General features: G+C 42.4%; 1 protein-coding gene across 5 annotated transcripts in view; it reads left to right on the forward strand.

Moving 5' to 3' along the window:
• Positions 1-21354, forward strand: part of GRIP2 (glutamate receptor interacting protein 2) — a 347283-nt gene that overhangs the window by 312104 nt on the left and 13825 nt on the right. For 4 of the 5 annotated variants that reach the window (XM_030206004.1, XM_030206008.1, XM_030206006.1 and 1 more), the window contains exons 15-20: positions 3514-3580; positions 6884-7029; positions 7948-8092; positions 16549-16688; positions 17337-17504; positions 20045-20198. In XM_030206004.1, coding sequence (XP_030061864.1) covers positions 3514-3580; positions 6884-7029; positions 7948-8092; positions 16549-16688; positions 17337-17504; positions 20045-20198 — 820 coding nt within the window. The remainder of the gene's footprint in view (positions 1-3513; positions 3581-6883; positions 7030-7947; positions 8093-16548; positions 16689-17336; positions 17505-20044; positions 20199-21354) is intronic. The other variant, XM_030206005.1, reaches the window with a different exon arrangement.

Genomic DNA, 21354 nt, shown 5'->3' on the forward strand with positions numbered 1-21354 from the left:
CCACAGTATCCAAGCCAGAATATAATTTAAATAATGAAAGACCGTATTTTTCCTCCAAGCAAAATAGCCTCCACACACATGGACCATAACTAATTAAAACAGAAACTAAAAGCCACAGAGCTTATACAGTCACTGACTTTATGCCACACATGGAGTGACAGCTGACATAACTCCACAGAGAGCTTAATTCTTAAGGAGCTTACCCCAAACTTATGGACTTAAATTCCTACTAAAAGTTTGTATCAAAAGTACTTATTTGGAGCGTTCTAGTTACCCTATAAACTATTGTGCAGGGTCATAACTACATTGCAATCGCAGTACCAAAAATAAAAATACAAAAAGTAGTCTTCCCTCCTCTCCCGGCTTATCTTACAGTCCCTGGTGGTATAGTCAGGGCAGAACTGATGCCCCAGTTGTGGCAACAACTTTGAGAGCAGAGCCGGAATGGGCAGGAGTAATTGGGATTGATTTTATCCCAACTATACCCCTAAATTACCAAGGATTGTAAGATAGGCCCAGGAGGGAGGTATTTGGGGGGGGAGCTGAGATTTAAGGTAACTTCTGTTCATGGTGGAGGGAGAGAAACGAACAAATGGGACCAAGCACAAATTTTTAGCTTCCACCAAAAACAAATCGCCAGTTTTGACCAAAAGTGAAAACGTGAACGAAAATTAAAATGGCCTTTCAGCCGAAACTGAAACTGGGCAGAAAAGGATTATTGACCAGTTTTGGTGCCATAACTGAAACCTAAATTCAGTTGGCCTCTACCTTTAGAAGTGTGGCAAGAGGAATCCTACATCTGGTCTGCTAATGGGGGGATGGGGTACAGCATGGTGCCATGGCTAAAGACAGGGCTGAGAAATAAGTCATGGGTTCTAATCTTCAGGATTAATTGAAATGGCATCAGTGGAAAAACTGTTGCTGTGTTTAGTAGAATTTGTATTGTCTTTACATCTTGAATTCACTACCTACTTATAGGTTCTAATGCAAGACTAATATTTGTAATTAAAATTGTATTGACTTATCCATGAGTCCAGATTTAAGGCTAAGTGAGAACTTCCAGCTTAGGAAGTCACTTCATGCTCCACCTTGGTCAGCTATAATTTACTGGTGGTAATGCTCCTTCTCCTTGGAGGACACCCTTTTTAATTTTGCCCCATCTAAAACACCCAAATCATCTGGAAATGGCAATATGGAAAGAGCTGACGCACAACATTAAAAGCCGCTCTGTTTTCTGTACCATCGGTTCTGTTCATCTTCTATCTATTGCTTGTGTTGGTCCAGGTCTTCCTGATTCACCTCCAACAATGGGGGGAAAAGTTCCTCATCTCTGAGCTGTCAGAATAGTTGTTTGATGTCCGTCACGGTGCTGGAGATTCCTGTCAATAGAGGCTGTTGCTATCTCACCATCGACAACTTTGCCAACAATAATGACTTTTAGTAACTCTTAAAATACCTCTTCAAGAGGAGAGATAGGCATGTTTGTATCCATTCACACATTTTGTGATAGATTCTATCTTCTTAAAAGTGTATTTCTCTTCTGCTTTCACAGCTATCACCAAGTGTACAGAGCTAACCCATAGACTGCTATGGTTTTGCTCCCAGTACAGAACTCCTTCTATTTGGGTTGTCTTCTCAAAGACCTTAAATGGGCTTGCTAGGGCTCCTGAAGCAGGAGGAAGCTGTGCATAAGAGCACTGCAGCTTGAGGCCAACTTGAACAGAGCTTCATGTTCTTGATTTAGTCTGAGCTATTACAAGCTGAGTTCCTGCCCCCTCTGTGCAACTGACATGAGGTGCTGTGGCTGTCTTAAGTTTCCATCCAGTGAAACTGAATCTTTCTAATGGTCTTTGGCTTTCCTTTCAGTGCTGAACAATTTAGAATAATATAGAAGATTTGGAAAGGATAACTGGTGAATGATTTAATGCTATAAAACAAGAAAAAAAATGGATAAAGTAATCATGTACTATACCCACAGGTTAAAGATTCATAGAAACAGACAAAAACCTGGGTGACTGTTATTTTTAAAAGTGTGCTCCTCTGGATCAAATGACCTAAAAATATTAATCATTGCACATTTCAAGTCCACTTATCAAAGAGAAAATGTGTCAAGTCAAAAGTAAGCACTTGGATTAAAACTGATTAGTGATTAATGTTGCTGTGCATTCATCAAATTCAGGAATCTGTCATTGCAATTAATAAATGGGAGAGCGAAGCTGGAAATCTTGATTGATTTTTTTTTTCTAGCTATTTTATTATAATAGATTCAGATTTGAAATGTTTAAAAATTTTATATTTGTCATTTTTCATGGATTTAGATGGCTGATATCTGACCTGTGGCGGAAGCTTTTTCAGTGCCTGCTCATTCTAAAACATAGCCAGTGTACCAGCTGTTTTTCTCTTGTTTGGAGTTGGGAGATGGCAGGGAGGAGGGAGAAGAAACTCTGAAAATGCAAATTGCTTGGTACCTTAATCAGCCACCTAGTCCATAGAAGATTGAAAAACATAATTCTAAACATTTCAAATCTGACTCGATTGTAATCAGATACCTGAAAATCAACCTATTTTATTTAATTTCTTAAATACTCCCTACAAGCCTGAAAGTATTGAAGCAATGTACATTCAGGTACCTCCTGGAGAATTTGGTCTGTTTGCATTTAAGGCAATAGAGTATTAAGTGATTTGCCCAAGATCACAAGAAGCCACAGTGGGATCCCAAGCCAGTGCTCTAACCATTAGGCTTCTCCTTTAATCCCAGATTGGCTATCCCATTGATTAATGGTGCTTTCTAGAGCTGATCCTTACTGCAGTACCAGTTCCGACTGATCTATCCAAGAATTCTGAGCAACCTCCTTTTATGTGTGTTTCCATCCATTTAGAACTTATATTGCTGAAAGCCTGTCCCTGTATAGCAGAATCTACTAAAAGCAGGCAGACATTAATAGCTCAATAAACTGAGACTATTACCTTATTAAATTTGCATATGTTTGAATTCAATCTGAGGAACTTTCCAAACTGTTCCATAGTCTGTCGGCTGTTGGACAATAGAACTTTCTCAGACTCATTTACATCAGAGGCTTAGTTTTACTTTGGGAGTTCCTGCAACTAACAAGAATGAGAAAAGCTGGAGGTTCCAGAACAAACATGGAAAGTAAAATCCTGGGGACAGATGTGGCAATGATGCCTTGACTGGGAGGGGGGTTTGGAGAGGACTATCACCAACACTGCCGGGGGGGGGGGGGGGGGGAAGAGCAGGATACTTAACAGATAAGGCTGCTCAAGAGTGTACTTCTGCCACTGCATGATGAGGGGCAGTGTGGTACACTAGCACCTGAGGTAATCGCCTGTCTCGTGTACCCCTTCCAATGGCCTTAAGGTTTTCTTGTGTAATTACACCTTACAGCATGGGGTTTCTGTATAATACTTCCTGTTACAAAGAACACCCAAACTTCAACCCCATTTTTCTCCTCCTGCTTTTCTGCATGTACTATTCAGCTTGTTTTGTTTTTCCAGCTGCCAGTAGAAAGACCGGAGATCCCTTAATTATATCTGATATCAAGAAGGGAAGTGTAGCACACAGGTGAGAAAAACCTTTGTTTTTCTTCCAGAAACAAAAACTGCCAAATACCCTGGCCTGTGACTAGAGAAGTGCATTTACTAAGACGGTGCTTGCTGAGCTGCAGATCTTTGTGCAAATGCTTTTGCTAAACATGTTAACAGTTTTATATGGCTTGACACAAGAAAACTGGGCACAGTGCCAGACAGTAGAAAGACAACAGTGGTAGTGGTAGAGGACAATTCTGTACTATTATGGGGGGGGGGGGGGAATCAAGTACGACAAAATGCAATTGGAAAGCCCCTTGCAGCTCCAGCCTTGATGGCTGCTGCGACCTCTAGAGGCACTCTCATGGTACTAGTGTTTAATACCACGAGACTGCCGCTAGAGGATGCAGTAGCTATTTTGAGGCTGGAGCTGCAAAGGGCAGAGGAGTCCATTGGACCTCTAGACCACCAGGGATCTAAAAGGTAGGCCTGGTGGGGCTTCGTATTGGGGCATCTAGTTCCCTGAAGGAGAAATGGGGGGCATGAATGAGAGGGGCTATGGATCCTTGGGGTCTTAGAAAGCCTATTGATATGGAGGGGGGATTTGAGAGGGGGAAAACTACGACTGGATTGGGCTGGCACCCACATAGCTAACCAGACAGAGTTGCTTTTTGTGTGGTCCTATTGTCTTGCTTAGCTATGCAGTCACTGCTATCGAATATTGCCAGCACACACGACTGCCAGCTCCTCCATAATTCCACCCTGTAATGACCCTGTGCGGCCCAGTTCCAAAATGGCCACTTAGTGGCAATGCCTAGTTGAGTGCCATTAGATATTGGAGGATAGCCAGCCCCAAGGGATTTTACCAGACAGGAGCTTCTACGCACCTAAATTACTTTGAATATCGAGGCCCAAGGCAAGATGTCACCCCTGCCCCAGGCCACTGTCTGGCATCTCTCCTCTTCCTTCCTCCACCCCCTTCCCCGAGCTTACCTTCTTTTCCCATTTTCCAAAAGGCGGCAGCGGTGGCAGTAATTCCCATGCACTGTCCTGCCGTTGGCACTGGCTTCTTCTCTACTGCAGCCTGCCTCTAAGGAAACAGGACGTTACATCAGAGAGGCGGGCCATAGTAAAGAGAAGAGGCCAGTGGCAGGGCAGCATATGGGAATCGCTGCTTCCGTCACTGCCTTTTAGAAAATGGACAAAGAAGGTAAACTCAGGGGTAGGGGGTGGAGGAAGGAAGGGGGGAGATGCCGCTCCAGGAAGAGTACTGTCTGAGGCCCCCACCTCAGGTGGCCTAATGATAGGGCTGCCACTGTGTGAGATCCATTCTTGTCATGGTTTGTGTAAAACTCATGAACAACCAAGAAAAATAGAAGCCAACCACAATGTCTAAGGTGACTAAGGTTTGTTCTTCAGAAAATGCTGACACAATAACCCAACATGGGCCACGTTCAACAAACAGTCCTCGGGGGTTTCTTAATAAGAACAAATAGACAAAGTTGTGTTTATGTGTAAAACTTACCCGTTGGGAGACACTGATGTCCCACCCCTGTCCCAAGGGAGAAAAAAGCATTAATTTGGTAGCAATGCTTTGCCTTGCATCAGTTGTGCTGTGCACAGCTTTTAAAGACTTTGCTTTAACATTAAGGTTAAAAGAATTCAGAAAAAAATTGTGCTCTTGGCAGTAATGAGATGCCAGTTTGGAGTTGCCATAGACATGTACAAAGTAATTGACTCCGGGAGCGCCTGATCTGGAATTGGGTTTTGCTACACAGCATTTCAGGTTGTCTCCTCCAGCAGTTGATTGGTTGACATCTTCCCCTCTTGAGTCTGTGGTGCTGAAATAAACAGTAACGCTGTGTGTGCTTTTTTTCACAGAAAGTAGTTTGTCATTTCTGCTCTACCAAGAGGGGACATTTCTGGCTTTTGTGTCTATGGGAGTGAAGGCTGGCTGTGCACTCTTAATCTCTGGTACATTTTGAGTGCTGGGGTTTACTCTTAATATATTCCTTTGTGAAAAGTAAAGCCCAGCTTATCCATCAAAAATGAGTGTCGGACAATTGGACATCCCTTTTATAAGGTTACTGCACATTGTATAGATCAAAGGAATGTGTGCAATCCTGAAAGATTTAAATTACTTAACTGAAGTGTTTGGCAGGTGCACAAGTCGGAAATAGAGTTATTCTTATAAAAATGGATAATTTTTTGCATTTCAAAATAGATTAGATGGATGTTTCGATTTAAGATGGATCTTAGATATTCCTGGTAAAATCATATAGGTATTACCCTTTTCAGGACTAGTCAATGTGGTAAAGACCAGCTTAGCAAAAAAAATAATGCAAATCCTTCTGGCAGGGATATAAAAATACATCAAAGCAAAAAGGGAAAAACCCATATACCTCTCTCTAGACAATATCTACAGAAAATGTAAGGAAAGCTGGTAACCCAAAAAATATATAAAAACACAAAACACTTCTAAAGAAAAAAAATTATTTTGTGTGTGTGTGTTTGTCCTTAAATTTTACAATATTTCATTCCTAAATACCCTTAAAGATACCAGCGGGAGAAAAGACATCCGGATTGCCCTGTACTGCAATGTAACAATGGTGTCTACCCTATGTGAATTTTTTTGAATAACCCTGGAAGGCGGGTAGCCAAAACGCCATGTTTTTTTGTGAGCGTTGGGTGTTCCTATTTCAGCAATGAAGGTTGCATAGAGTGGATAAGTGGTCATTCCTTATTTTGTTTATTTATCTTGATGATATGTTTCAGCAATTTCTTCCATGTTCGACTGCTATAATAGTTTAATACATTCGGTGGGAGTTTTTTGACAGATAAGAACATTTGTAATTTATGGCACGGGATTGACATAGGGTTTCTTACAGCGCCAGCTATGCGTTTGCGATACACTAGTTCTGATGTCTTTCTCCCCCCCCCCTCCCCCCCTGCTGGTATGGTTTTTTTTTTTAAGGGTATTTAGGAATGAAGTATTGTAAAATCTAAGGACAAAAAAATACACACAAAGGAATTTTTTCTTTAGAAGTATTGTTTGTATATATTTTGGGGGGTTACCAGTTTTTTTTACTTTGTCTAGAGATATAAAAATAAACAGGAAAGTCCAGAGGTTACAAAGAGACTAGTTTGAGTCTAAAGGATCCATTTTCCTGTTCGGTCAGCCCAGAACCTGGGGGAAAAGATTTATCTGTTTGTGGTTTGGGACTCAAAAGAGCTGTCAAATCAAATCACAGTAAAATTGAAAATCAGCAGACAGAAGAATTGATTCTTTTTTTTTCTCCCCCCCCCCCCCCCACATGTTCTGAACCTGGATTATCCACAGAACAGGAACGCTGGAGCCAGGAGACAAGCTGTTGGCCATTGATAATATTCGTCTTGATAACTGTTCCATGGAAGACGCAGTGCAGATCTTGAGGCAGTGTGAGGATCTGGTGAAGCTGAAGATAAGGAAAGATGAAGATAATTCGGGTATGACCTCTTGATGTCTTGCATAGTAAATGACAGCAGATAAAGACTCGCAGGGTCTATTCAGCCTGCCCAACAAGACAGCTAGAGCTGCATAACAATGATGCAATCCCATTTCCATGCACCTCTGTCCCCAGCTAGATGTCCAAAGAGAACTGATGAAGAGCTCCATGGAAATCCACCAAACTTGATGAATCGCCATAAAGTGGGTGGATGCATTTTGGTAAAGATAAATGCAAAGTAATGCACATTTATAAATAGATAATGTTGTAGTCTGTTCAGATCAGCCTGTCTCAGAAATGACATAGTACACCCAGGAAATCAGAGAAGGGCAACAGAGAATTATTTATGTGGAGAGAGACTATGGGAGTCTGTCTTGAGTAACGTATGTAGAAAGTCGTGAACTGTGAATAGAGCCTTTCTCTGTGTCTCCTAATAGGGGCATCTGAGGATCATATGAAGATGTCAGTAGGCACATTTTAAAATAAAGCCAGAGGAGGTACCTGTTAACATAAATGATAGATCATTGAGCACAGGCCAGTTAACATTCAACGTCTTGCTCATGCCAGCCTGCCTTCAGGTTCATGCACTCCCAAGTCATGACCACTGGGAATTGGAAGGGCAGAACAGGGTTGGGTAGTCTACACTTGGTCTGTTCTTATAAATGTGCTGTTGGCACTTTATGTTGCCACTTTGGGGGATGGGGTGCTGGGTGAGATGGACCTTTGATCTGGTCCGCTTCGTTATTCATGCAGCGAGTTCCAGTAACCTATGTGTAAAATTGTCAGACAAAGAGGTCTGGTCAGCAAGAGAAGTTAAATACAAGGATGCAGATAATTGAATAGAAGGTCACACTTAAAAAAAAAAAAAAACCAAAAGTGAGATCTGCTGCTCTAAGCCTACTCCCACCTTCCCTTCCAGATGAACAAGAGACGACGGGTGCCATTATCTACACGGTGGAGCTGAAGCGCTATGGGGGTCCCCTTGGGATAACAATCTCAGGAACGGAGGAGCCTTTTGATCCCATTGTCATCTCGGGACTGACAAAGCGTGGACTGGCAGAGAGGTGAGCATCAGTGGGGAATGCGGGGGATGTTCCCTTCTCATCCTACTTAGGGGATCTGGGCAAACTCCCACTGAACTGCTGTACTTGGAGCGTGAGCTGAATCAAGAACTTCTTGTTACTTTTCTCTGCTTTTATTAATGAAAGTTAATGGATCATTCTAAGGCTGTGACAGTCAGCCAAATGCTGGCTGTTTGGCTTTCTCAGTAGATACAACAGATTTGATGGGAGAGTAGGAAGGGTTGATTATAAAAGTATGCACAAATCCTAAAGTTGATGCAAATAACACCCCCCCCCCCCCCCAAGGATCTGGGGGATTCACAACCTGGAAAAGTATAATCTTAAATCATGTCCTCACTTCTCAGGGGCACTCGGGGAAGACGAGGCCATAGCGGAGAGATTAAATAAATTATTTGCTTTGGTTTTCACAGAGGAAGATGTGGGAGTGATACCAATGCCAGAAATGTTGTTCAATGCCATTGAGTTGCAGAAACTGAAACAAATATCTGTAAACCTGGAAGATGTAATGGGGCAATATGACAAAATGAAGAGTAGCAAATTGCCTTGGCGGGATGGTATTAATCCCAGAGTACTGACAGAATTGAAAAATGAACTTGCAGATCTGTTGTTAGTAATCTGTAATTTATTTTTAAAATCAAACATGGTACCAGAAGATTGAAGGGTGGCCAATGTAATGCCAATTTTTGAAAAAGGTTCCAGAGGTGATCCGGGAAATTATAGACTAGTGAGCCTGATGTCAGTGCTGGGCAAAATGGTAGAGACTATTATAAAGGACAAAATTAAAGAACATGTACGTAAGCAAGGATTAATCAGACAAAGCCAACATGGATTTAGTCAAGGGAAATCTTGCCTCACCAATCAGCTACATTTCTTTGAAGGGGTGAACAAACATGTGGATAAAGGTGAGTCAGTTGATATTATGTATCTGGATTTTCATAAAGCGTTTGATAAAGTACCTCATGAAAGACTAGAAGAAATTGGAGAGTCATGGGATAGGAGGTAGTGTCCTATTGTGGATTAAAAATTGGATAAAAGATAGAAAACAAGAGTAGGACTAAATGATTGGGATTCTCAATGGAGAAGGGTAGATAGTGGGGTTCCCCAGGGGTCTGTGCTGGGACCGCTGCTTTTTAACATATTTATAAATGATCTAGAGATGGGAATAACTAGTGAGGTAATTTGCTGATGACACAAAGTAATTCAAAGTTGTTACAATGCAAGAGGACTGTGAAAATTACAAGAGGACCTTACGAGACTGGGAGAATGGACATCCAAATGGCAGACATTTAATGTGAGCAAGTGCAAAATGATGCATGTGGGAAAAGGGAACCCAAACTATAGATACGTGATGCAAGGTTCCACTTTAGGAATCACCGACCAGGAAAAGAATCTAGGTATCATTGTTGTTATGAACCCCTCTGCTCAGTGTGCGGCGGCGGCTAAGAAATAAATAGAATGTTAGGTATTATTAGGAAAGGAATGGAAAACAAAAATGAGGATGTTATAATGCCTTGTATTGCTCCATGTGGTGAGACCACACCTTGAATATCATGTGCAATTCTGGTCACCGCATCTCAATATAGTGTAATTAGAAAAGGTACAGAGTAGGGTGATGAAAATGATAAAAGGGATGGGACGACTTCACTATGAGGAAAGGCTAAAGTGGCTGGGGCTCTTCAGCTTGGAGAAAAGACGGCTGAGGGGAATATGATAGAGGTCTATAAAATGAGTGGAGTGGAATGGGTAGACGTGAATCACTCTACTCTTTCCAAAAATACTAGGGCTACAAAGCAGTAAATTTAAAATGAATCGGAGAAAATATTTCTTCACTCAGCGTGTAATTAAACTGTGGCATTCATTGCCAGAGAATGTGGTAAAAGCAGTTAGTTTAGCTTTAAAGGTCTGGATAACTTCCTAAAAGAAAAGTCCATAAGCCATTAAGATGGACTTGGGGAAAATCCACTGCTTATTTCTAGGATAAGCAGCATTTATTTATTAATTTTATTTGTTGTATTTGTATCCCACATTTTCCCACCTATTTGCAGGCTCAATGTGGCTTACATAGTACCATAAAGGCATTCGCCAATCTGGTAAAAACAGTTACAAAGTGATATTGTGGTCGAATAAGGTACACGTTTCAGGTACAATGGGGTCGAAGAGAGGAATGGTTGTAAAGTGTAGATTTTGAGCTTTGGTTTTGCTGTGTCGTAGTTACAGTGGGGGTCGAGGAGAGAGAGGTTATGAAGTGTCCATTTCAAGCTTGGATTTGCTGTGTTGCGGGGTGAAGGTGTTTATATTGGGTCAGTGAGATATGCCTTTTTGAACAGGTTGGTTTTTAGTAATTTCCTGAAGTTTAGGTGATCATAGGTTGTTTCACAGCTTTTGGCAGTGCATTCCATAGTTGCGTGCTTATGTAGGATGTAGCATAAAATGTATTGTACTGTTTTAGGATCTTGCCAGATACTTGTAACCTGGATTGGCCACTGTTGGATACAGGATACTGGGCTTGATGGACCTTTGGTCTGTCCCAGTACAGCAGTGCTTATGTTATAGAAGCCTTCTGAATAATTTAACGTTGATAGTTTCTAGCATGTTTTGATTAGGGATTTGCATTGTCAAGGAACAGTTTGAACAGCTCTGCTGAAGAGGGAACCACCGTCGCTAATAATTTGAATGTTCTGGGCATGACTGGAATTAGCAGAGCATTTAAAGATCATAACACATCATGTTTATTTTCTTGTAGTCTATTGCTGGAGTGTGTGGATTCTTCCAGGGTTGACAGGGGCTACACTGGGCTTTGGATATTGATAGATGACTGATGCAGGTACCTGAACGCAAGGCAGGGTGGTGGGTTTTGGTTTTTTTTTTTTCCCCCTGACCCTGGACATCCCCAAGTTTTCATAACCTACCTACACCCTGCTCTGCTAGATATGAAATGCCGACCTTCTATTTTCTGCTTGGAAACTGTTGTACCTGAATGACAAGCTGCCAGACATGTACAATCCCAGCTTTTGGTCACCAGCACTTTCATAACGCTAGTAAAAGAGGCCTGTTTCTGATAGAAATGAAACGGGCGCTAGCAAGGTTCCATGCCCCCCTCCCTACCTCCTTCCCTCCCTCTCTCTCTCTCTCCTTTGAGTTCCAGGACCCCCCTCCCGTCTGAGTTCCAGACCCCCGTGCCTCCCTCCCTCTCTCCCCTCCGAGTGCAAGCACGACCTGTCCGCCTGCCCCTCGCCTTCCTAAGTGCCGGCTGTAATTTAAAACTTGTTACCTCATGGTCCGACAGCAACAGTGAAGTGGAGCAGGCATGGCGCTTCAGACTGCCTTCCCTTCTGTCTCAGCTCTGCCTCTGGTCCCGCCCTCATTTCCTGTTTCCGGAAGGGCGGGACCAGAGGCAGAGCTGAGACAGAAAGGAGCGCAGGCTGAAGCGCCACTCACCTTCACTGCTGACGCCGGACCCCGAGGTAAGAATTTTTAAATTCTGGCTGGCACGCAGGAAGGCGAGGGGCAGGCGGAGGACAGGTCGTGCTTGCACTCTGAGGGGAGAGAGGGAGGAGAGGGGGCATGGAACTCAGAGGGGAAGAGAGGGAGGGGGCGGGCGGTCCTGGAACTCGGAGGGGAGGGAGGGAGGACGGAGGAGGGAGAGGGGCGATTCTCCCGCAATTCTCTACTCACCTCCAACGTTCTGTGGCTGGCTGGTGCTGGCTTCCCTTCCCTTTCACTGATCCGCCCTCTGACATCATCGCGAGGGCGGACCAATGGGAAGTGTGTTATGAACCCAGGTATCCAGACGTAGAATGTTGGAGGTGCAAATTATTATATAGGATGATAGTAAATAAGAATCAAATTGGTCCATTCAGTCTATTCAGTTGGTATTCATCCACTTTGGGTAACTGAGCATATGAATTCTCACGTGCCACCCAGTACCAACGCTTCCCACCCCATTTGACCTCTCAGCCCTCCCCCTGGCCCTGTCCTCCTTATCCGTTCTGAGCATTCCCAAAATCTTGTTTCTTTGCTAGTACCCCAGGTCAAACATTGCCTTATCTTCAGCTCTGCCCCTTATTTTTTTCCTCTTTCACTTAACCTGATCTTTATATCTCTAAGCTCTGCCCTATACATAGAGAGCAGGGTCCACGCTCAGGACATTGCAAGACCAGAAGAGGTAGCAAGATGGAGGGATGTGCAGTGGCCAAAAAAGTCACATGAGGATAATAAAATGTTTCCTTCAATTTTCACGTGTGGGGTATTTTTGGGTTTGTTTCACACATTTGTTGTAATTTTTTTTATGTGCATTAATGTATAGGTTAATGCATGTTAACTTTTAGCGTGTGCAAAATTGATTGAAGGCGTGTTAACAAACCAAATATGCATCCTTGGAAGATACAGATGCTTTGTGGGGAGTTTGAAAACAGCAGAATTTAATGTGTTTTAGGGCCAGGTGTACTAAAAATGTGCCATTTTATGTCTGGAGATTGTCTAATATCTGTCATTTTATTTTTTATTGTTTTTTATTTCATACATTTTCACCCAGTCAGGAAACCAATCTAGTCCACATCACAGGAGTTAGAGAGGAACAATAACATCAGAAAATAAATTACAAGAAATCAAGACAATTAGTCACCACCTATCTGGAGAAAATACTTGACGGTGTTAAATTAAAATACCCAAGATATCATCATTTAGCTTCCCTATCTAATAACATTCTTTCCAACTGATCTGGTTCCAAGAAGACGTAATTAACACCAGATAAAGTAACCAAACATGTTGAGAGAAACATCAACAAAAAAAATAGCCCCCAAGGCTAAAACCCTAGCTTTTAACCGAAGAAATTGCTTATGCCTTAATTGGGTAGCTTTAGAAACATCCAGAAATTTGTGTTTTCCCTCTACAGTAAAGAAAATCTTTCTTCCTGAAATAATTTCACATAATCTTAGCCTTATCCAATTCCAGAAGGGTGAATCATGATGAAACATCATCCTAAAAAGACTCTTAAAGGGCAGCTAAATTATCTATATTAACATTATCTCTAGTAGAAAATTGCAAGACGACTTTACGAGACTGGGAGACTGGGCATCCAAATGGCAAATGATGTTTAATATGAGTAAGTGCAAAGTAATGCATGTGGGAAAGAGGAACCCGAACTATAGCTACATGATGCAAGATTCCGCCCAGGAAAATGATCTAGGTGTCATTGTTGACGATACTTTGAAACCCAGCTCAGTGTGCTGTGGTGGCAAAGAAAGCAAATAGAATTCTAGGTGGTATTAGGAAAGGAATGGAAAATAAAAATGAGGATGTTATAATGCCTTTGTATCGCTCCATGGTGCAACCACACCTTGAATACAGCGTGCAATTCTGGTCACCACATCTCAAAAAAGATATAGCGGAATTAGAAAAGGTACAGAGAAGGGCAACAAAAAGGGGGATGGGAAGACTTCCCTATGAGGAAAGGCTGAAACGGCTAGGGCTCTTCAGCTTGGAGAAAAGATGGCTGAGAGGAGATATGATAGAGGTATATAAAATGAGTGGAGTGGAAACGGTAGACGTGAATCACTTGTTTACTCTTTCCAAAAATACTAGGACTAGGGGGCAAGAAATAAAGCTACAAAGTAGTAAATTTTAAAACTAATCAGAGAAGATATTTCTTCACTCAACATGTAATTTAAACTCTGAAATTCATGGCCAGAGAATGTGGTAAAAGCAGTTAGCTTAGCATGGTTTAAAAAAGGTTTGGATATCTTCCTAAAAGAAAAGTCCATAATCCATTATTAAAATGGACTTGGGAGAATCCACTGCTTATTTCTAGGATAAGCAACATAAAATGTATTGAACTTTTTTGGGGATCTTGCCAGGTATTTGTGACCTGGATTGGCCACTGTTGGAAACAGGATACTAGGCTTGATGGACTTTCAGTCTGTCCCGGTATTGCAACGCTTATGTACTTATGTAGATAATACATCGGGCACCAAACCCTTCTGGTCCCCTTTCAGAAGTTTCCTAGACAAATAATAGCATTTTACAACAGCATTAGGCAAAAGTAAAACTTCCTTGAACTATCTCTGCAGCCAATAATGGACACCCAGGAAATTTTCAAAAATCTCAAATTGGTAGCCCTAAACTGATCTTCTAATCTGTTAAGCTGCCTATGCAGATACAAACAAACTATCTTTAATTCCAGATATTCCTGTTTGTTTCAATGTCCGATCTTGAGATTCAGTTTTCTTAATGGAATTATCTAACTGTGAAATCCAGCTTTGAGACAGTTTGCTTGGAAAAACTACGGAGTTGTTGTACAGGTCCTGATTGGTCTCAGTCCTTTTAACCACTTTCCACCCATCCTACAAAATAATTTGTGAATCTTCAATATCTTTTCTATTGGAGTTTCTACAGGAAATTCAATAGGTTTAAAAAAAAAAAAAAAAAAACCTGATGTAGAAGTCTGTGGCCCATATTGTTCCAAAGCTAAATCTACCCCACCCTGGGAAAAACCTTCTTGAGATACACCCCCAATGGGGCTTACATGGGAGAAATGGGTGGTTGAGGGGACTGCCTGTTCCCTGAACTTAGTGAAGTACCTGAGTCGATACCAATACTCGGAGTAGATACAGCACCCTCATTTAAGGTACCAGATGTTCCTCTCTAGGATTTGAAGTGGAAGTACCCACCAACAAATCTCTAATTTTTTATTTTCTCTTCCCCATAATATACAAAGAAAAATTAGTACCCTTTAAAAGAGTACAGAAGGGGAGAGCTTCTGGAGTGGGAGAATGGCACTGGAGGGTTTCCTGAGCTTCCTGTGTGTCTCAGGAACATCTTCCAGTCCTGCTGATGTCATCAGGACAGGTTTGGAGAACATAAGCCCATAGTTTTCTGTGGCACAGCTGCAGGATGTGGCCAAAAGAGCACACCAGGCCCCTTCTGAGCTCCTTTGGTGTACCTGTGGAACCACGGGGGAGCTTGGAATAAAATCTGTCATTTTAGACTGAATTCTCTTCAGATCTATAATTTTCTGCTTTGGCTTTGGCATCCAAGACGGAGCCTTCTAATCTCCTCTATCACCATCAGTGGTGCAAGTGCAGCTGTGCAGGAATTTAACTGTCAGGGTTGTACTATGCGGAGATCTCCTACCATGTTCCCATGCAGCGAACCCCTCGAATGTTGGGCAGCTCAAATAAGAACTTGTGTATACTAGTGCAGTGGGGGGGGGGGGGGGAGGGGGTTCTGAGAATATTTAGCAGCATGAATGTTTGTTGTGGCCTATTTATTTTATTTATTTATTGCATTTGTATCCCACATTTTCCCACCTCTTTGCAGACTCAATGTGGCTTACAATACATCATGGATAGTGGAAATGAGAAGAGAGTAGACATTTGATGTTACAGAAGGATTTGGGTTGCATGGTATTGGAGTACATAATAGTAAAATACAGAAGGCATTAATTTAAATTCAGGGTATATGTGGGAGTTTCACATGACTTGGTCTTTGTGATAAATCTTGTCGAAGAGATGGGTCTTTAGTAGTTTCCGGAAGTTGGTCAGTTCCTAGACCGCTTTCAGGTTACGTGGCAATGCGTTCCAGAACTGTGTGCTCATTTAAGAAAAGGTTGATGCGTGCATTAATTTGTACTTTAAACCTTTACAGTTGGGGAAATGAAGATTAAGGAATGTGCGAGAAGATTTTTTAACATTTTTGGATGGTAGGTCTATCAGGTCTGAGCTACATCAGTCCAGCTGAAATCTCACTTCCTGGGAAGGGTGTAAGTCACTGCAGGCACATTTTCAAAAGGGGAAATTTGGCATTTCTTGTTCTGAAAACATGGGATCAGTGGGTACATGAGCACTTAGACTTTGCACCAGCTTTAGAGGAGGTACAAATTGCAAACTATAAAAAAGTGTATGTGGATCTCAAAATGAAACCCCACATAATGTCTGGCTCCTTAGACCCTGGCCCTTTGTATGTGGGGGGGGTGCTAACTTTCACCCAGCTTTTTCAGCCAGGCTGTTATGCAACCCAGTTTAAAAAAAAAAACTGAGGTGATTTTACTGCTGAATTTTCAGCATGAGGCCTTGTTTTGCCAATCGTAAAAATGCTGAGCTACATTTCATTGCAACATGTCAACATCATTTCACTCATTCTCTGCTTTGTGCTAATTCAATTCTAATTATATGATAATGATAGTAAAGTGGAGGCTGGTGGACTGCCTGTGTTGCCCTCCTGTAAATAAGTCAAGAGAAAAAGCCAGAAGTGGACTGCCTAAAACTGAAATGGGGACTGGGTGGGCTAATGTTCCTAGCCTGTCATCTCATTATGTTTCTTTATGCCTTGCTGTATTAATACTATGACATGGGCTCACTTCATAACACAGAGAAACTCTAATTCAGTGTGTCAGAACAGATCTGTTTAAAACATTGTGTTGTTTTTTTTTCCCTCCTCAGGACTGGAGCCATCCATATAGGGGACCGCATCTTAGCTATTAATAACGTCAGCTTGAAGGGGAAGCCATTGAGTGAAGCCATTCACCTCCTGCAGATGGCCGGAGAGACCGTTACACTGAAGATTAAGAAACAAGCAGAAAGTGAGTACAGGAAAAGCCACTGTCTCGATATGGCCATGTTTGTGCTCGAAATAGTAAAGAAAGTGAGAATCCTCCAGACAGGTGGTGTCGCTTCATTAGAACCTTAAGTCCTACCTGTCGATTTTAAACCGCAAACTGCTGTCCCCAGCTGAGGGTGTGGAAGTGGAGAGCATTCACTCTGAATAATATGGCTAGGAACTATCTTAGAATTTAGTTTTTAAAAAAATCTTCTGCAAGCAGAAGGTCTGAGTTTCTTCAGCAGAGTGAAAAAAAGGCTGCCTTTGTAACGTCCAAAGCTGGGAAGGTGTCTGTGGAGACTAGAGAATGACACTGGGACAAAGTTTGTCCTGTTCCTGTGAGCTCTGTGCCCATCCCCATCCCTGCGGTAACCTTGTATCCCTTTCCCCATGTCATTCTCTAGTAGGAACACAGCTGCTTTACTGTCACTTCCAGCTGTAAGAGAAGCGTTGAACTTATTCTCAGCAATGTGAGAGGTGGAAATTGGAAAAGGTCTTGGTTCCTTTGGGTTCTCTGTCTTTGCCTCTTTGAACACACTGAAGGCAGAGCCCCCACATTGCATGCAAAGCTGCTGTTTGCCAGGGCAGAGTAGGAATGAAAATGCCATTTGTTGCCTTGTTTTGATGCCAGGGCTGCACTCGAAGAGTTTGAATGACATGAGTGACCCAGAAGAGGAACTGACAGATTCTCAGAAGATGAGCAAACTCTCCGATATCTACTCGACCACCGTTCCCAGTGTAGACAGTGCCCTGGAATCCTGGGATGGATCAGGTCTGGACGCTGGCTATGGAAGCCAAGGTGAGCCTGGAACAGTATAATAAACCTATAGCAAGCACATGCTTGTTTGAAATAAGCAGCTACTCTTACAGGGCAGAGCTAGAACCCTGCAAATTCTGGGAGGTTCCACAATTTTCTCACTTCACATTATAGAACAGGGGTTGTTAACTTTTTTTTTTTTTTTTAGTTCTGCACCCCTTTAACTGATCAACTAAACCCTCGCATCCCTTCCTAAACCACATGCCCACTAGTGACTGCTGACAGCTACATTTGTCACTCCTAGCTGTTAACATGTAGCACAGTTATACTATCAAAGTGGTTACACTTAAAGCTACAGTGCTATATAAATGCCACATAATGTTGCTGAATAAAATGACCATTTACAAGGGATACTAGGAAATATTTTGTTCAGAAATATTGCATTAATTTGGTAACAACCTTTGTCACAAAGACATGATTGGTTAATTTGTAGAAGTGTGCAAATGAAGTAATGAAAACGTTGTCACTACTAATGAAAGCATTGCTGTTGTGTGCCTTCAACAAGTTTTTGACTGTGCAACATGCAAATTGTCACAAGCATTCAGGTCCTGAGCAAATTCCTTTGAAAACTGTCCTATTAACTGCCTTCACTCCGTCTAGAAAGTTTCAATAGATTGTCTGATTTCACCATTTGACCCCTTGGGGGTGTTGAGTACCACTGGTTAAGAACCCCTGTTCTAGTGTGTTGCTCTTTTGGAAACATCTGCATCTGTCTGGTTTGGTGCTATACTTCTGTGGTGTCTGATTTTGAAGGCTGGGCAGCACTGGTCTGGAATGGAAAGGTTTTCCAACTGGGTCTAAATTACCCTAACTTCTCTCCAGCTTCAGTTGGGTTCACAGGAGGCTTTGCATAGCGGGAGGCACTCGGCTCAAATTAGGAGAGGAAAGTGAATAAGGAACAAGAAAATCCCTGTCCCACTACCAGAAGCAATTCTCATTCTCTACATATGGGTAAAGCTAGCCCTACAAGTCTTGAATTAAAGGGAACCACAATATGTGCATTTATCCTAGTTGAGAGTTACTTCATGGACGTTTCATGAATATTCCTTCTGGATGTGCCAGAAGCCAGAGCAGTGTGTAGCAGGAGAGGGTCAGTGTTCATGTTGACCGCAGATGGGCCACATGAATGTGTCACCATGTTGTACTACTGTAGGTTCAAAGCTCCCCCTCCGGAGTCATCCTGAATATGCCATTCTTTGTGCTGCTGAGGTTCAGTCTAATTTCTAGAAGCTGTGACCTTTCTTAAAGCACTGGAGGAGTGCTGAGCCTGGAGGAAAGAAACTCTGACATTTGAAAGGAACTATACAGATTTATTTGAGGCATTTCCCTTCTCCCTGGCAATGACTTGACTTTTATGAAAGAGGTTGCGAACCTCACATACAAGATTTGAGGAGTTGGTTTCATGTTAGCTAGTGTAAATGAAAAGAATTGGCCAGTACTTGCCTGGCTGTGGGGTACTGTGAGGCTCTTATCTAAGAAAAGATTTACCCACCTGCTTCAGACCAGTGGTCAACTGGATCCAGATTCGTCCAACAGGGTTGATCCAGTCCTGGGTTTATCCCATTGCATGCAGGGATTTGCAGTCTTATTTTTTAGAGAATGCAATGGGAAAACCAGAACTACAAGTCCCTGCATGCAATGGGATAAACTCAGGACTGGATCAACCCTGTCAGGCAAATCTGGATCCAGTTGGCAACCCTGTCTAGCCCAGTACCCTGCTTCCAACAGTGGCCAATCCAGTTCACAAGTACCTGACGGAATCCCAAAGAGTAGCAACATTCTATGCGGAATCCCGAAGAGTAGCAACATTCCATGCGGCATCCCAGGGATACACAGTAGCTTTTACCTCCCAGAAATGTTTGCAAACCTTTTTTTAAACCCAGCTACATTAACTACTATGTGTATCTGTGTCTGATGGCTGTATATGACTGGGAGGGGAGAAGAGGGCAGTTTAAAAGATAGGTGCCAGCTCTGTGGTTGCTGAGCACCCCCCAATATTGAGCAAGCTCCTTCAATATGTCTGGGGACATGTAATCTGTGTTGTGTTTAGCACCCCCAGTCATTGTGAAAAGTTGGTACCTATGGTTTAAAGGATAGTTCCCTAGCCACAACATTACAGTGCATCAGTGTTTCTTATGCTGCAGCTGACGGAACTACCTACTCCCTTGGAAAGAAATGTGTTGGGCCATTTTTTTTTTAATGGTGTTTTACTTCTTGGGAACATCTTGTCTAATCTATCCCAATTTATTTTCACCATTTAACTGCAAGGTTCTCTGGCTTTTCCCATACAAATAAGATGCTGGAAAATATAACACATGCACACATTAAACTTTGGATATGGGAGAATACAATTGGAATGGCCAAACTTTCACCAAGGTTTTAGTTGCAGGCTTGCAAAGTCCAGAACTCTGGATCAGTCAGAAAAGTCAACTAGCACAGCCTCTAACCTTTTGCACTAACTAGTACACATTGCCATTCATCCAGTTGTGTTGCACTTAAGTATTGCTGGTTCCCTTCTGCAGCAGGTACTTACGTTCCTCAGGCTGTGGGCATCGCACTGCAGCCACATGAGTGGATTCCCAGAAGGCAGAAGAATACCACCCCTCCTGTAGAACAGAGGAAAAGTTACCCGTATGTGGATGGAAGCTTCAGTGAAGACTGGGAGAAGCCAACTAGGTGGGTAGGAAGCATTACAGGAATTTCTTGCTTTATTCATCTATGTATGAAAGTGTGTAGAAGATGCCAAGTTTCCATCCATCTAGATGAAGCCAGTGTTCTGAGGACCAAATTTAAAGGGTTTGACATTGAGGCGCACACACACAAAAAAACATTCATGGGACACCTCCCTTCCCCCCCCCCCCCCCCCAACCACCACCGTCACCACCAAACATGTACTTGGAGCATCACTGGTAGTCCAGTGGGGAGCAGGAGCAATCCTTGTTCACTCCTGTCCTGGTGGTGCCATTTTCCAAAATGGTAGCACCTGTCCATTTAAATACCCAACACACTAAAATGGAACTCCACACATCCCTCAAACTTTGCTTGACCAACAAATATTGCACTTAATAATAGAGGGAAAAGACCTCAGCTGGCTACAGCTGTATCTTGTGAAGTATAATTGCTGGTACTGTATGAAAGCCAACTCCGTCACTGCTCACAGCTTCCAATTTCAATCACTGGTCAAAAAATCTTCCATTACTAACCATCTTTATTGGTACCCCAGTAATTTTTTAACTCTTTAATTGCTTCTTCAGTTTGTAGTAGTCTTGTGTTACTACTACTAGGCTTGATCCTTGGTGGCAGTACCTTGAGACTACCACTAGAGGGCAGGTGGCAAACTGTACAAATGAGAAAGGGAAATGGGACTTGATATACTGCCTTTCTGAGGTTTTTGCAACTACATTCAAAGCGGTTTACATATATTCAGGTACTTATTTTGTACCAGGGGCAATGGAGGGTTAAGTGACTTGCCCAGAGTCACAAGGAGCTGCAGTGGGAATCAAACTCAGTTCCCCAGGATCAAAGTCCACTGCACTAACCACTAGGCTACTCCTCCACTCCACTCCAACAGAGGATTGCTGCTGTTTATTACTTAACCACCACAGGGCCATGAACTTTCTATAAAGGAGTGAGAGGAGCTTGTTCACAGTGGGGCAGGAAAATAGCTACTTTACCATTTTTTAAGCAAAGTCCGAGCTCAGGCTTGGAAGCATAAAATCCAAATCCAGTCCGATCTCCTTGTCCACAACCTTGCATAGCTTTTCATTTTCTGGGGCTTGATTTTGAGAAATAATATCATCGCTGTGAATTCTTAAATGCTTGTACTTTTGAT

Source organism: Microcaecilia unicolor, chromosome 6 (genome assembly GCF_901765095.1).
Source record: "Microcaecilia unicolor chromosome 6, aMicUni1.1, whole genome shotgun sequence".
Taxonomy (NCBI): Eukaryota; Metazoa; Chordata; class Amphibia; order Gymnophiona; family Siphonopidae; genus Microcaecilia; species Microcaecilia unicolor.